Raw genomic sequence first — 17499 nt, forward strand, 5'->3', positions numbered from 1 at the left:
CACCACTTGTTAAAGAGATTGTCTTTTCTCCATTGTATACTCTTCCCTCCTTGTCGAACATAAGCTGTTCATAGGTGCTTGGATTTATCTCTGGGCTTTCTATTTTGTTTCATTGATCTATATTTCTATCTTTGTGCCAGTACCATACTGTCTTAATGACTATAGCTTTGTACTATAGTCTCAAGTCAGGCAGGTTGATTCCTCCATTTCCATTCTTCTTTCTCAAGATTGCTTTGGCTATTCAAGGTTTTTTGTATTTTCATACAAATTGTGAAATTATTTGTTCTAGTTCTGTGAAAAATACTGTTGGTAGCTTGATAAGGATTGCATTGAATCTATAGATTGCTTTGGGTATTATATTCATTTTCACTATACTGATTCTTCCAATCCATGAAAATGGTATATTTCTCCATCTATTTGTGTCATCTTTGATTTCTTTCATCAGTGTTTTAAGTTTTCTATATATAGGTCTTTTGTTTCTTTAGGTAGATTCATTCCTAAGTATTTTATTCTTTTTGTTGCAATGGCAAATGGAATTGTTTTCTTAATTTCTCTTTCTGTTTTTTCATTGTTAGTGTATAGGAATGCAAGGGATTTCTGTGTGTTAATTTTATATCCTGCAACTTTACTATATTCATTGATTAGCTCTAGTAATTTTCTGCTGGAGTCTTTAGGGTTTTTTATGTAGAGGATAATGTCATCTGCAAACAGTGAGAGTTTTACTTTTTCTTTTCCAATCTGGATTCCTTTTATTTATTTTTCTTCCCTGATTGCAAACATTTTAATAAATAAATCATTCTGAAAAACTTGATGACCATGCATCCTCAGATATCAATTTTCATGATGGAAGAAGTGATGTTACCATTTAAAAGACAAAAACACTTCTACCTTACAGAATGACGCTGAGAAAATGAGCAAGGTAAATTAATAACCCCCCCTAGAAAAACCTCTTTTTGTCAATAAATGATATTGTAGTCATTAGTAAATTGTTAGCAAGAGTCCATCTCATTAGAGACTATTTCAAACCAATATTAGAAAAAATAAGTAAATATCTGATCTAAATTCATACATACCTATGTGCATATGCACAAACATGCAAGTAATAAAAACAAAGGGGTTCAGAAGTTTAGGTCATCTCTAAAAGAAGCAAGACAATTTAAACTGTCATGGCAACTTTTAGAGACATAGTTTAAAGGACTAGATGGAGATGAATCTTCTAGAAGTTTGTCATTTCACCACTTCTACCACAGTTTCCTAGGCCCTGCTCACCATGAAATGATATTTTACTTATTACTATCAGGCTAGAAGCACAGAGCTTCACCCAGAAGAGAAAGCCTTTTACCAAAGAACAAAATGAAATAATATTTTCAAGCCAGAGTGAATCCATAAGAAAAAGAAAGAACTACCATAAGGCAACTCTGATATTAACACATAAGAGAGTTCAAAACTTGCAGACAGACTCAAAAAATGAATAAAATTGAATGTAAAGGAATAAAAGATAAACAAAAATGTCATACTTTAGCTAAACTGATGATGCTGAGTGTTTGCACCATCATGAAGGTAATCAGACCAAAGGACAAAATAAACATCTGCTCTAAAAGTAACATGAGATGATCATCCACTATTGGAGAAACAGGGTCCCAAAGGCCAACAAAGGACTCCCGATGGAGGGGAACATGTGGGATATGATTAATAATCTTCCCTCATAAATACTCAGTTTTTGAATTCATAGGAGACTATATCCCTTAGGAGAAATAAAACATAGGTTTCAGATAAATCTCTGTTTTTCAGCAAATATGCCAGTTTCTTTCCAAACCAGTACCAGTGTCCAGCAAGATTAACCAGCTGTCTGGGCTGTTGGCTGCCAAATAAGTCATGCCCTCCATCTTACATGCCTTTTGCTGCAGCAAAAACAGAAGATAAGTCAGACCCTTGAGTTCTACAAGAAGATGGGTTCAGAAGAGGTAATATAAGACAACTCTTAGATGTTCATTTTAGCTCTGCCTTCTTTGTGTGGCATGAAAACAATAGAATCTCAGGTTTATAAATTAAGCAGATTCATCTCTGCAGCTAAAAAGTCTGGGAATCAGAGAAATGAGGGAAATAAGAACAAGGTAAGAGCTTTGATGTGTATAAATTCTGTTCTTATTAACCAGGAGTTAGATGTACCCAGTCAAAAACAGGTCTTTGGGGAAACAAAAATGTTAGCCAAGTGACATCTGGAAATAACTGACAAAGCAGCTATGAGGAACAGGGCAGAAAAAAAAAAAAAAAAAACTTAAGCCTTCCCTATCTGTAGCTGTGTTTGGCTCTGCCACAGAGAAAATGATGGTCCACTGCCTGTGCAAGCAGGAAGAGCAAGGTGATGACTGAACAGTCCAAATTGGTGAGTTCACTCCCATATGGTTTACAAAGTCAATGGAATCCCCATACACACCATTACCAAATATTTCTTGCTGTTTTCTCTTTCCTCGTGGTTACTTTGGCTTCTGGGTAACTCTCAGTTTCTCCTACAGAAAAATTATTCACAGCTTTGTTCTGCCATATATGATCTATTCACAGACTGAAGGGGAAATTTGCAGTGAAGTGTAATATGAAAATTTTTTCCTCTTATCTTTTGTCACTAGTTGCAATCATCAAGATCATCCTTAAAGCTATAACATTATGTGATCTGAAAAGTATTACATTTTATCATGAATACATTAATAAATGTTCTTAGCTAGAATACTGTTATTGAATGTTTCTAGGTTTGTATTCTGCACTTATATTTTCCTGAATAAGTATCATCACTCAATCATGTCACTTGGGTCATTTTCATACAAATGATAACTGTCCCTCAATAACAGAGGGGATCCAGAAAATAAATTAATAAATTAAGACCAAATGACTGGCAACAGAATCTCAGGTGATTTCAGTGGCTTTGTTTTTGCTTCTCTCACCATAGAAGTCACACCGTCTTCAAGACTAAGTCTCATTCAGAGTCAGAGAAAGAAGCTTTAACAAAGATGATTAATCAATTTACCAAAACAACTCTAACCTTCTACATCTGTAATTGGATGGAGACAAGAGGAGAGAGTAGAAATCAGAGGAATCCATGTCCAGAGAGCACTTATGACTCCCATCACTGTCCTTAGTTCCTAGAGGTCTCTGCTTATGGGTATCTGATATTTATGATCCTCTGCCTCCAACCACAAACTAGAAGTATAGCAAGTTTTATAAGAATCCTGACATCTCAGACAAAAATCTCAAGTCTGTGATATACCAGATCTTCTGGTTTCAACCTAAACCAAGATTTTACAAAAGTATTAAAACATCTAGTAAAAGGACTGTTATGTAGATGTCTAGGCTTTCCATATTTTTGTGAGTTAAAAAACAATGCTGAACACTGAAGAAATGATGGCACATGACATTTCTTGTCTGGGTTATCAGAACACCTTAGGAAGCTGACATTTATAAGCCTAACATTGATCCAGAATAAAAGTGAAATGCACAGAATGTCATTGTGTTATTTGTTACGTTTCTCCTCCTCTTGTGATGCCTAGTATTATGACTCTAATTCCAAGTAAACACAAAATCGAAATTCTATGTCTAATATTAAGGGTCTACATATCTTATAGATACAAATATAAAATACCTATTTACATTTGCAACTATTGTCATTCATCTTCTCCAAACTGCTTTTTTGGAGTTTTGCTGGGTATAAGAAAATACTGGAAGAGGAATGTGAAAGTCCAAAATTCAAAGACTTATCATATCTAGCATTCTCAAAGTTTGACAGTCTTCAGCAGCATATTTACATTATTTACTTAATACAGTAATAGAATCTGAGGGACTTACAGATTTCTAAAAGGAAGTATTCCTGAAGATTAGAGAGTAAGATCATCTTCGTCACTGTCATTTTTTCCTCTCCACCTCTTAGGAAGCCATGAATGTGTCAAGAGTCAACACGGTGACTGAATTCATACTCCTGAGTTTTCCCTGCTCTAGAGAGGTTCAAGTCCTCCTCTTTGTGCTCTTCTCTGTGTCCTACATCCTGACACTGATGGGAAATGGGGCCATTGTCTTTGCAGTGAAGCTGGATCACAGACTCCACACTCCCATGTATACTCTGTTGGCCAACTTCTCGTTCTTGGAGATGTGTTACATTAACACCACTGTTCCCAATATGTTAAGGAACTTCCTATCTGAGACCAAAACCATCTCTTTCACTGCCTGCTTCCTCCAGTTCTACTTCTTCTTCTCCATGGGAATTACTGAGACCTTCTTACTGCCCCTCATGGCTTTTGATCGATACTTGGCCATCTGCCGACCTCTCCACTATCCTACCATCATGAGCAGCCGTCTCTGCATGAACTTGGTGGGCTTCTGCTGGGTAACAGCCTTCCTCTGCTATCCAGTCCCTATCTATTTCATCACACAACTTCCCTTTTGTGGCCCCAATATCATTGACCATTTTGTCTGTGATCCTGGTCCTTTACTGGCTCTGTCTTGCATCCCTGCCCCTGGAATTGAGCTTTCCTGTTCTATATTGAGCTCTCTTATTATTTTTATCACCTTCTTCTTTATCCTTTGGTCCTACACCCTGGTTCTCAGAGCAGTGTTGCGTGTCCCTTCAGCTGCTGGCAGACGTAAGGCTTTCTCCACCTGTGGTTCCCACCTGGCTGTGGTATCTCTGTTCTATGGAACCATCATGGTGATGTACATCAGCCCAACCTCTGGAAATCCAGCTGGGATACAGAAGATTGTAACCTTGCTGTACTCATCAGTGACTCCACTTGTAAACCCGCTCATCTACAGTCTCCGGAACAAGGACATGAAGACTGCCTTGAGAAAAATTCAGATATTTACAAAAACTGGCCAAAGCAAACAAAAGCTCATGAGTGGACCAAGATCATAATATTTATTTTTTCCTTCATACTCTTCTCCATAGTGGCTGTACCAGTTTACATTCCCACTAACAGTGTACAAGGATTTCCTTTTCTCCACACCCTCTCCAGCATTTATTATTTGCAGAGTTTTTTGATGATGACCATCAAAAAAATCTATTCCAACTTAAAAAATAGATCTCTACTTACTGTCTCCAGAAATACAGACCCAAATTCATCTACCTCTGCCTAGACAATATGGACAATGATACAACCGATTAAACCAGACCTTACCTTCAAAACAGGACTTGATAGACAGTAACTTGAATTAAATGACCTGAATCTGAACTTTAAACTCTTCTCCTATCCTGACTGCCAGTAACTACTTTCCCTTTATCTGAGATCACTCTCCTCTATTGTGTACATATTCTTACATTTGGTTTTTATCATAATTGAGGCAAAATGTATTTAATCAATATCCAAAAAAAAGATCTTAAACACTATGTCATAGTTATTTAGAGAACTCTTTAAAAGAATAGATTCCCAGGTGTTTCTCCAAATCCCCTAATTCAGAATATAAAATTAACACCAGAAATTCCCATTTTAATGTGATTCTGGTGTACCTAGACCAGCACCAGTTCTCACACCGACCTTACAGAGCCATTATTAAAAAAAAAAAAAATGACATATAGTGAGAAATAAAAATCTTACAATAACTAGTTGGGAAAGTGAAACAAGTTATGGTGAGTAATACAAGTGATTCAAACACTCATGACAGCAGAAGTGGAAGCTTCTCCTCCCTCTATTCCCAAATCCTCCATTTATAGAATAAGAAATATATTACAGTCTTCTTACCTTTTCCTACCTGTGAAAAATAATTAAGATACCTAGAAATAGGTCTACATTTTAAAATTTACCATGTACTGACAAAATATCAATACTTTGGGGTTAGTTTCAAGAGAAGGAAGTTTGAGTTGAGCACACAGCTCAAAAGAGGTAAAAGCAGACAGAGTAAAAGCCAGGGATTCTGAGATATGAGACAGGTGTAGTGATTTGGCTCAACTATTTGGTCATAAATAAATTAGTCAAGTTGTCCTCTGGGGTTGGTGCATTTCATTCAGGCATTCAGTAAACATTTATCTCTATTTGAATGCAGATCAAGTCCCTGTCTTTGTGAAGCTTACATTATAGTGAAGGGGATAGATAATAAGAAGCTGAACACATAAATCTCATTAATCATAACTACTAATTCCAGTAGTTTGAAAAATTTGTAACTATATGTGGTAATAGATATTATCTACAATTAGATTTATTAAAGTATCAATTATATCTCAATAAAACAAAAAGAATAAATGAAAACTCTACTTTTAGTTTTTTAATTAACCTCCATACATTCTCCAGAGTAGCTATACCAGTTTACATTCCCACCAACAGTGTAGAAGGGTTCCCTTTTCTCCAAACCCTCTCCAGCATTTATTGTTTATAGATTTTTTTGATGAGGAGGATTATGATCTATTGAGGTGATGCCTCATTATAGTTTTGATTTGAATTTCTCTAATAATTAGTGGTGTTGAGCATTTTCCATGTGCTTTTTGGCCATTTGTGTGTCTTCTTTGGAGAAATATCTATTTACATCTCCTGTCCATTTTTTAATTGGGTTATTTGTTGAGTGTTTGTTTTTTTTTTTTGGTAGTTGTTATTGAGCTACATGATTTGCTTGTATATTTTGGAGATTAATCCCTTGCCAGCCATTTCATTTGCAAACATTTTCTCCCATTCTGTGGGTTGTCTTTTTGTTTTGTTTATGGTCTGCTTTGCTGTGTGGAAGCTTTTAAGTTTAATTAGGTCCCAGATGTTTATTTTTATTTTCACTACTCTAGTAGGTAGGTCAAAGTGATTTATGTCAGAGAATGTTCTGCCTATGTGTTCCTCTACAAGTTTTATAATAAAATAGATCTATCATATGATCCAACAGCCCCACTCCTGGGCATATATCCAGAGAAAACCATAATTTGAAGTGATACATGAACCCCAATATTCACTACAACACTTTTACAATAGCCAGGACAAGGAGCCACCTAAATGTCCATTGATGGGTAGATGGATAAAGAAGATGTGGTATACATACACAATAGAATGTTACTCAGCCATTAAAAAAAAATTAAGTAATGCCAATTGCAGCAACATAGATGGTCCTAGAGTGAAGTCATACTGAGTGAAGTAAGTCAGACAAAGAAAGCCAAATATCATAGGATATCACTTGTATGTGGAATTTTTTTTAAATGGTACAAATGAACTTATTTACAAAACAGAAATAGAATTATAATCCTAGGATTACCAGGGAGGAAAGGGGGAAGGGATAAATTGAGAGATTGGGATTGACATATACACACTACAATACATAAAATAGATACCTAATAAGTACCTACTGTACAGCACAGGGAACTCCACTCAGTACTAATTAATGACTTTATGGAAAAAGAATCTAAAAAAAGAGTGGATATATGTATATGCATAACTGATTCACTGTGATGTACAGCAGAAAGTAACACAACCTTGTAAATCAACTATGTTCCAACCAAAAAAAAAGGTGCTATCCTTGAAACACCAAAAAAGGAACAAATGGGAGTATGAATACAGAAATTGTTAGGGTAGGATAGGGCATAGTTTAGATCTAAATGGTTAGAGAATGTCTTTGTTAGGAAGTGATATTTCAAACTCAGATAATATATCATGCAAAGATCTAGGACAATAAACTCCCACGTAAGTACAGGTAGAAGTTTGTGATTTTCAAAGAATAAAAAAAGTTGATTTTGCTAGCTGGAAAGAAAATTACATAAGAGGCTGGAAAAGTTCAGTTCAGTTCAGTTCAGTCGCTCAGTCGTGTCCGACTCTTTGCCACCCCATGAATCGCAGCACGCCAGGCCTCCCTGTCTATCACCAACTCCTGGAGTTCACTCAGACTCACGTCCATCAAGTCCATGATGCCATCCAGCCATCTCATTCTCTGTCGTCCCCTTCTCCTCCTGCCCCCAATCCCTCCCAGCATCAAAGTCTTTTCCAATGAGTCAATTCTTCAAATGAGGTGGCCAAAGTACTGGAGCTTCAGCTTTAGCATCATTCCTTCCAAACAAATCCCAGGGCTGATCTCCTTCAGAATGGACTGGTTGGGTCTCTTTGCAGTCCAAGGGACTCTCAAGAGTCTTCTCCAACACCACAGTTCAAACGCATCAAATCTTCGCCACTCAGCCTTCTTCACAGTCCAACTCTCACATCCATACATGACCACTGGAAAAACCATAGCCTTGACTAGACGGACCTTAGTTGGCAAAGTAATGTCTCTACTTTTGAATATACTATCTAGGTTGGTCATAACTTTTCTTCCAAGGAGTAAGCGTCTTTTAATTTCATGGCTGCAGTCACCATCTACAGTGATTTTGGAGCCCCCAAAAATAAAGTCTGACACTGTTTCCCCTGTTTCCCCATCTATTTCCCATGAAGTGATGGGACCCGATGCCATGATCTTCGTTTTCTGAATGTTGAGCCTTAGGCCAACTTTTTCACTCTCCTCTTTCACTTTCATCAAGAGGCTTTTGAGCTCCTCTTCACTTTCTGCCATAAGGGTGGTGTCATCTGCATATCTGAGGTTATTGATATTTCTCCCGGCAGTCTTGATTCCAGCTTGTGTTTCCTCCAGTGCAGCATTTCTCATGATGTACTCTGCATATAAGTTAAATAAGCAGGGTGACAATATACAGCCTTGACGTACTCCTTTTCCTATTTGGAACCAGTCTGTTGTTCCATGTCCAGTTCTAACTGTTGCTTCCTGACCTGCATACAGATTTCCCAAGAGGCAGGTTAGGTGGTCTGGTATTCCCATCTCTTTCAGAGTTTTCCACAGTTTTTTGTGATCCACACAGTCAAAGGCTTTGGCATAGTCAGTAAAGCAGAAATAGATGTTTTTCTGGAACTCTCTTGCTTTTTCCATGATCCAGCGGATTTTGGCAATTTGATCTCTAGTTCCTCTGCCTTTAGGCAGCATCAAATCATTTACAAACTTCTAGCCCACAATAAAAAGTTTTTATATGAACTCCTAGGGAAGCCTGCTCAATACAATATACAATATTAATATACTAATATACAATATACAATACTAATATATTAATATACAATATACTTAGAGGAAGACTCTTAAAGGTCTCCTTAGAAAAATCCATATCTTCATAAGCTCTTCTTATATTGAAACTACTTATTTACTTACATGTTTATTTATATGTTCCCCTATTATCCTATATCCCACTTTTTTCTTTAAGAATCAGAAGTATGAAAGTGCACTAAAAGAAAGAATAAGAAAAATATGAATTTAAAAAGGAAAAACAGGATGATGATTTGTGGATAATAGGATAAATGCTGACATTAAGTCAAGCCTGTAAAAGTGTTACGAGCTCTCTTTAAAATGAAGTGGGAAATCATCAGAAAGGATCTTCAGTGTTGAAGTTTTTTCAAGTGTTGTTATGATTCTCTGTAAAATGTTTCTTTGATTCAAAAAATGAAGTAGAGAATGGAGAAACATTATCTGTCATATGATTTTCATTAACTGTAAGAAGAAACAAATCTGTTTACAAGGAAAACTAAATTACTGACTCCTAGTTCTATAATTTCTTTCAAGATGATTCATACGAGGGAGAATGAGATATATTGAACAGTGATTCCCCAAAATACCTGACATATATACATATCGTTTAACACAGCTGCTTCTTATAGCAATTCTTAATAAGATTCAAAGGCATTATATAGAAATATAACTCAGTGGAATCAATTCTTTCCAGATCTAAGAACTGAGGTCCAAATATCTGCTTTCTGATAATCTGCCTTAATCCAAAAGTCTGACCTTCACCTCACACTAGTCAGAGTGGCCACCATCAATAAATGCTGGAGAGGGTGTGGAGAAAAGGGAACCCTCTTACACTGTTGGTGGGAATGCAAACTAATACAGCCACTATGGAGCACAGAGCAGAGATTCCTTAAAAAACTGGAAATAGAACTGCCATACGACCCAGCAATCCCACTGCTGGGTGTACACACCGAGGAAACCAGAATAGAAAGAGACTCATGTACCCCAATGTTCATCGCAGCACTGTTTATAATAGCCAGGACATGGAAACAACCTAGATGTCCATCAGCAGATGAATGGATAAGAAAGCTGTGATACATATACACAGTGGAGTATTAGTCAACCATTAAAAAGCATACATTTGAATCAGTTCTAATGAGGTGGATGAAACTGGAGCCGATTATACAGAGTGAAGTAAGCCAGAAAGAAAAACACCAATACAGTATACTAACGCATATATATGGAATTTACAAAGATGGTAATGATAACCCTGTATGCAAAACAGCAAAAGAGACACAGACATATAGAACAGTCTTTTGGACTCTGTGGGAGAGGGAGAGGGTGGGATGATATGGGGGAATGTCATGGAAACATGTATAATATCATATAAGAAACGAATCACCAGTCCAGGTTCGATACAGAATCCTTGGGGCTGATGCACTGGGTTAACCCGGAGGGATGGTATGGGGAGGGAGGTGGGAGGGGGGTTCAGGATGGGGAACACGTGTATGCTCGTGGCGGATTCATGTTGATGTATGGCAAAACCAATACAATGTTGTAAAGTAATTAGCCTCCAATTAAAATAAATAAATTTAAATAAAAAATAAAAATAAATAAATAAAATTTTAAAAATAAATTTAAAAAAAAAAAGAAAAGATACATGCAGCCCAATGTTCATAGCAGCACTATTTACAACAGCCAAGACAATGGAAACAACCTAAATGTCCATTGACAGAGAGTGGATAAAGATGTGATACATATATACAATGGAACACTACTCAGACATAAAAACAATGAAATAATACCATTTGCAGCAACATAGATGGATCAAGACGTCATCATACTAAGTAAGAAAGAGAAAGACAAATACCATATATCCTTTATATGTGGAATCTAAAAAATGATACAATTGAACTTACTTATAAAATATAAATAGCTTCACAGACATAGAAAACAAACATATTGTTACCAAAGGGGATACTGTACAGCATAAAGAACAATATTCAATATCTTATTATAACATAATGGAAAAAAATCTGGAAAAAATAATGAAAAAAATCTGAAAAAAATGGAAAAATCTGTGTATATATATGTACATATATAACTGAATCACTCTGCTATACGTCTAAAACTAATAGCAGTATTGTAAATCAATTACACTTCAATTAAAAAATAATCTATTATAGGATTGGTGCTTTGGTTGACTGATTTGAGGGAGGATCTAAGGAAGTGATGGTCTGCTCCAGATTGTATGTTGTCAATGAAAGGGCAATTCTAAGACTAGGTATCTCAACAAATCTTATCTATATAGAGGGCAAAGAAGGAGATTAAAGCTGTAATTGGCTTTTTTTTTTTTTTTTAAGTAGTAGACACTCATTTTAGCCAAGAGAGGAGGAGATTTGGTATTTTATGACTGGCACAGTGACATTGTTTTTTTTATCCTTAGACAAAATTATAAAGTAGCTTTGGTTTGTTTCATGTATGTCCAATAGCAGAATAACATGACCTAGCTGAGTGTCAGAACAGCTTGTAATAACTTTGAGGTCTAGTCAAATCATTTATGGACATCTGGGGCTGCATTTATCCCCTTCAAGTTTTTTAAAGTCTTCATTGGCCACATGGTGTGCACACTTAGGGGAGTTAGAGTTAGATATACTGGTTGATTAATTAATCAAGCAATCAATTGATTTGTTAACATTTCCTTCTATCTGTAAGAGTTTTAAAGAAGGAAAAAGATATCATTCAAACTGCATAGAAAATAAATACACTGAAATTAAGGAAGATCCCAAGGGAAGTGAATAACAAGCATAGCGATGTCTCTTGACATTGTTTTCCTTTAGCAGCAATAAATGGATCCTCAAGGATCAGGAAAAAGAAGACTTACTTCCTGGCAGTCTCTGCTTATAACCCCTCCATCCCTCAGCAAACATATTCAAGAATTTTACCCTAACCATTTCCAGCTCTTTCCTCCTCTCTGGTTATTGTTAAGAAGACTATCTCTTCTAAGAGAATAAAAAATAAACTTTTGATAAGCTCCAGCTTAGAATTCCCTTTGCTGATCCAGGTAATAAGATTATGTAGTGTTTAGAAGAGCAAAAAATCATAATCTACTGATTTTCACCCACAGCTCTCTTTAAATTATTACAGTCATATACATATAACCAATATTTCTTAAACTCTTACTGGCCATGCAATAGTCAAAATACTTCCACAGGAATTTATCTCATTCAGTTATCTTTGTAACAGCCCTTTAAAGAAGGCATAATTATTTGCTTATTATAACTAAGTATTAATTTCTTATGACAAGTAAACAAAAGTTCTTAATTCTAAATTCAATAATTTTTCTATCATACACAGCTCCCTACCAGTCATCCCACTCTGGAAAATTATCCTTACTTTTAAGTATCTTCCAGAAACAAGATTATCCAATGTTACAGCCCCTCACTGAAACTGTACAAACTAACTCAGGAAGTGAATTGAGTTGTCATGGTTGGGAAGGTCTCCTGGAGAAGGAAATGGCAATCCACTCCAATATTCTTGCCTGGAAAATTCCATGGACAGAGGAGCCTGGCAGGGTGAAGTCCATGGGGTCACCAAGAGTTGGGCATGCCTGACCAACTGAGCACACACACATGAAACATCTCTGAGTGGGTTCTAGAGAGAGAGCCAACAAATGGGTACCAAAGCTTCTACTGTCCTGAGCTTTGAGGGAAAATTAAAATATTGGTGAATGTCTCCCTTGTACTGTGTATGGCATTGCCTGGTTCATTCAGACATACTTTATCTCAGTTTTTCCAGGCTTGACTAGCTTAACAAGTAAATGAAGAAAACAAGGCAATTGTTGTTAATTAACTCAGTCCAAGTGGCCAGGGTACAAATACACAGACATCATTGCACCCATGTTTACAGTGCCCTCTGTAATTGACACAGGGTGTGTATATTGGTCTTTTGCTGTTTTTTTGGTTTATTGGTTCAGGGATTTTTTTTTTTTTTTTTTTTTGACAGTTTCAGCTCAGATTTGAGGCAGGTAATGTCATCAGTCTTCTGTACAGAGGAGCTCAGTAATAAAAAGTGAAGAGTGACAGAAGCTAATTAAATATGTTAGATTGAGCATAAAATGGTGATGGCAATTCCTGTTTTCTAGAACACCTTCCTGTTTTCTATAACAGCTCTGTAAGACTTCTTGGCACAGAATTGCTGAGAGAGAAAAGTTTTACTTAAAAGTGTACCATGATCAGTTTTTCCATTTTTCAGGAGTACTCTGTTGCTGCTTAGGTAATGGAGGGCAGAAGGGCAAAAGTAGAAGCAAGGAGCTGTGTTAGAATGCTGCCGCAGAATTCTAAGGAAGAAAGGATGGTAATTTGAGCTTGAGAGACAGCAGTTAAGACAAAGGAGTGCATGATACAAGCCATACTTTAGAAACAGCAGAATCCTGCTAATGAATTGGATGTGAGGGGTAAAAGAAGAGATGTAACAATGAAATAGACTATACCAGGAAAACGTAAGTTCTTCAACATTAACTAAGCTATTTAAAGTGCTAAAAATATTTTGAGATGATAAAGAAATTAACACACACAGAAATAACGTTTTAGAAGGTTATTTCTTTAAATCATAAAGCCGAGCACAAGACTCAAAACTCATATAAGATAAAGATGGCTGTAAATTATGTGCATTAAAATGTTCTTCAAAACCAAATTTGAAGACAGTTTTCTTAATAATTTCCAGAATACTTTCCCTTGAAAGTAAAAAATTTCTGATATAAGCTCCTACTCTGAAAAAAGCAACACTGCCAGGAAGACAACTATGCAGTCTTATATTACAAAAATAAAAGAACAAAAAGAGAGAAGTCATTAAAATGCAGTATATATCATTCCCTGCTGCTGCTGCTGCTGCTGCTGCTGCTGCTGCTGCTGCTGCTGCTAAGTCGTTTCAGTCGTGTCCGACTCTGTGCGACCCCATAGATGGCAGCCCACCAGGCTCCTCCGCCCATGGGATTCTCCAGGCAAGAACACTGGAGTGGGTTGCCATTTCCTTCTCCAATGCATAAAAGTGAAGTCTCTCAGTAGTGTCCGACTCTTAGCTACCGCATGGAGTGCAGCCTTCCAGGCTCCTCCGCCCATGGGATTTTCCTGGCTAGAGTACTGGAGTGGGGTGCCGTCGCCTTCTCCGATCTCATTCCCTAGGCTCTGATAAATAGAGACCTTACCATTAGAAAAGAATGTTGACAATTGGAGCTTTCACATACTATCAGCAGGAGTGATAAATAGTGCAATAATGATGGAACACTGTTAAACTTATCTACTGAAGGAAAGATACACATGCCCTTATGATCTAGCCTACAGAAATGCATGCCTGTGTGAACCAGGAAAAAAGAACTATATTCATAGTACCATTACTCCTAACAACCCCAAACTAGAAATAGCCAAAACAGTCATCTATAGTACAATGGTTTAATAAGTGGTGGTTTATTCATAGAGTATAGTGGGGTATAAATGGACACACTATAGATGATTGTAACAACATAAATGTAAAAAACCTTACTGTTGAACAAAAGAAGCCATCCAAATACTACATATACTATGATTTCAATTATGTAAAATAAAAAACAAGCAAAACTAAAAAAAAAATGTTTCAGAATGCATACTTAGTTATTAAAATAAAGAAAAATAGAGAGGTGATTACCATTAGGAAAGGAGAGTGTTAACAATTGGAGGGACAAAGAGGCAGAGGATAGTCATCCTCTTACTGGGATGTAGCATAAGAGGAGATTCTAGGGTACAAGTGATCCTCTATTTCTCAACTTCAGTGATAGTTACTGCAGAGTTTTATATATAAAGATTTAAATGTTGAACATGTTCCCATACATTTCACAATAAGTAGATATCTCTATATATGCTGATATTCATTAACTTGTGTTTCTATAATCCAACTGCTAAACTAGGACAGTAATTCAGGATTAGCCTAATATAGTAACTATTGATACATAAATGTCTATTTCATTCCCCAGAGTGGCTTCAATTCATATCTGGGTTCTCACTTGTCTTTACAATTATTCAATAATGTGATGGTGTTTTCACAGCTCGAAGACTCATGAAAATCTCCAACACCCCCAACACCTCCAGCACCATCACTGGCTTCATCCTCTTGGGCTTCCCTTGCCCCAGGGAGGGGCAGATTCTCCTCTTTGTGCTCTTCTCTGCTGTCTACCTCCTGACCCTCATGGGCAACGGTTCTATCATCTGTGCTGTGTGCTGGGATCAGAGACTCCACACCCCCATGTACATCCTGCTCGCCAACTTCTCCTTCCTAGAGATCTGGTATGTCACCTCCACTGTCCCCAACATGTTGGCCAACTTCCTCTCTGACAACAAGCTCATCTCCTTCTCTGGGTGCTTTCTCCAGTTCTACTTTTTCTTCTCCTTGGGTTCTACAGAATGCTTTTTCTTGGCTGTTATGGCATTTGATCGATACCTTGCCATCTGCTGGCCTCTACACTACCCCACTCTCATGACTGGACGTCTCTGTGCCAATCTTGTGATCAGCTGCTGGGTATTTGGTTTCCTCTGGTTCTTGATTCCCATCATCATCATCTCCCAAATGTCTTTCTGTGGATCTGGGATCATTGATCACTTCCTGTGTGACCCAGGTCCCTTGTTGGCCCTCACCTGTACTAGAGTCCCTGTAATAGAGTTAACTAGCTCCACCTTAAGTTCTCTCCTCTTATTTATCCCCTTTCTCTTCATCATGGTGTCCTATGCTCTGGTCCTACAAGCTGTGCTGAAATTCCCTTCAGCAGCTGGAAGAAGAAAAGCCTTCTCCACCTGTGGGTCCCATCTGACTGTGGTTTCGCTTTTTTATGGATCAGTGATGGTCATGTATGTGAGCCCAACATCTGAACATGATGCTGGAATGCAGAAGATAGTGACTTTGTTTTATTCTGTAGTTACTCCACTCATTAATCCTGTAATATATAGTCTGAGAAACAAAGATATGAAACATGCTATGAAGAAATTATTAGGAACATAAAAGTAGGGGTCTTGATTTAAAATATTTGGGGGGACAGAAGCTGTTTTTAATTTCTTGGTTAAAAAGAAGACTGACTATAGGACTATAAGACATCTCAAAGATGTACTGCATATCCCCGATTTTGCAAATGATAGAGCCGTAGATTGAAAAACTGAGTTTAGTTTGCTGGGAAATATAATTAAATATAAATTTCCTGCCAATCTAGAAAACCTCTCCACAATGGTGGAAGAGAATAAAGCAGTTTTATTATTTATTATCTATGGGTGTGAGAGTTGGACCATGAAGAAAGCTGAGAGCAGAGGAATTGATGCTTTTGAACTGTGGTGTTAGAGAAGACTCTTGAGAGTCCCTTGGACTGTAAAGAGATCAAACCAGTCAATCCTAAAGGAAATCAGTCCTGAATATTCATTGGCGGGACTGAAGCTCCAATACTTTGGCCACCTGATGTGAAGAACTGACCCGTTGGAAAAGACGCTAATGCTGAGAAAGATTGAAGGCAGGAGGAGAAGGGGACGACAGAGGATGAGATGGTTGAATGGCATCACTGACTCGATGGACATGAGTTGGAGCAAGCTCAGGGAGTTGCTGATGGACAGGGAAGCCTGGCGTGCTTCAGTCCCTGGGGTCAAAAAGAGTCGGACATGACTGAGCGACTGAACTGAACTGACTGATTATTGAATAAACATTAAAGCAGGAGACTATGGGCATCTCAGGCAACCCACTGTGAAAGGGCAAAGACTGACAATTTTCATCCCTTTATAGTCAAGCAAATACAACCCATTACATACAGGTTCTCAAGATAAAAGCTAATCCTCAAAAAGACTTGACCATTTTATCACACATAATCAATTCATCCTAGATTCACCTGGTAATTGGTCTGGCCATCTGTGTTTGCTCATTGGTTTCATACAAGGGAGAAAAGACATTTCTATATAACAGGAGATAGTTTTCAACTTGGAAATTAGGCCACCAATGTTAAGCTCCTATCTTCCCACAGGAAATGGAAGATTGGGGCCTTTCTATCTTGATTATTACATTTCAAAGAGACTTCCCAGGTCCTTGACAAAGACGTTCCTAGGTCATAAATCTGGCAAGGGTGTTGAAACCCCTTAAAATTTTAAACTTTTAAATTTTACATTCATTGCAATGACAGAGAAACAAGTACAAGTTTTCTAAAGTGTTCTGAAAACAGGAAGAGGGGAAAGTCTCTTCCTTTATCTTCAGCATGGATACTTACACCTTTTTTTTTTTTTTTTTTTTTTTTGTATTTGCTCTTACAAATTCTACAATTCTGGGGCAAAACTTGTCTCCTATTACTCTTCCAACACCAACAAACTCTTTACTTTTCTGGTAGTGCTTTTATTTCTGTCTTCTAAAACATCTATCATGATAACATCAGTTTTAATATTGTATATATCTTCAAGTCAATATGAAAAATAGCATCAGCACAATAAAAGTGGTAAATATATGAAAAAAAATAAATAGCAAAGGAAA

General features: G+C 37.0%; 2 protein-coding genes across 2 annotated transcripts; both read left to right on the plus strand.

Moving 5' to 3' along the window:
- Positions 1-3919: 3919 nt before the first annotated feature.
- On the plus strand, positions 3920-4897 carry LOC120853684 (olfactory receptor 11H6-like). Its single transcript, XM_040227638.1, has one exon. It carries the CDS (start codon positions 3926-3928, stop codon positions 4895-4897), a length of 972 nt encoding a protein of 323 aa, XP_040083572.1. The 5' UTR covers positions 3920-3925.
- A 10172-nt stretch (positions 4898-15069) lies between these two features.
- LOC120853319 (olfactory receptor 11G2-like) lies at positions 15070-16005 on the plus strand. The gene has a single exon (XM_040227050.1). The coding sequence runs from the start codon at positions 15070-15072 to the stop codon at positions 16003-16005; it is 936 nt and encodes a 311-aa protein (XP_040082984.1).
- The last annotated feature ends 1494 nt before the right edge of the window (positions 16006-17499 follow it).

The sequence above is a fragment of the Oryx dammah genome, unplaced genomic scaffold, assembly GCF_014754425.2.
Source record: "Oryx dammah isolate SB20612 unplaced genomic scaffold, SCBI_Odam_1.1 HiC_scaffold_26, whole genome shotgun sequence".
In the NCBI taxonomy this organism is placed as follows: domain Eukaryota; kingdom Metazoa; phylum Chordata; class Mammalia; order Artiodactyla; family Bovidae; genus Oryx; species Oryx dammah.

What these genes read in the sequence shown, in the direction of transcription:
- LOC120853684 (XM_040227638.1), top strand. Translation starts at nt 3,926, where the DNA reads ATGAATGTGTCAAGAGTCAACACGGTGACTGAATTCATACTCCTGAGT.
- LOC120853319 (XM_040227050.1), top strand. Translation starts at nt 15,070, where the DNA reads ATGAAAATCTCCAACACCCCCAACACCTCCAGCACCATCACTGGCTTC.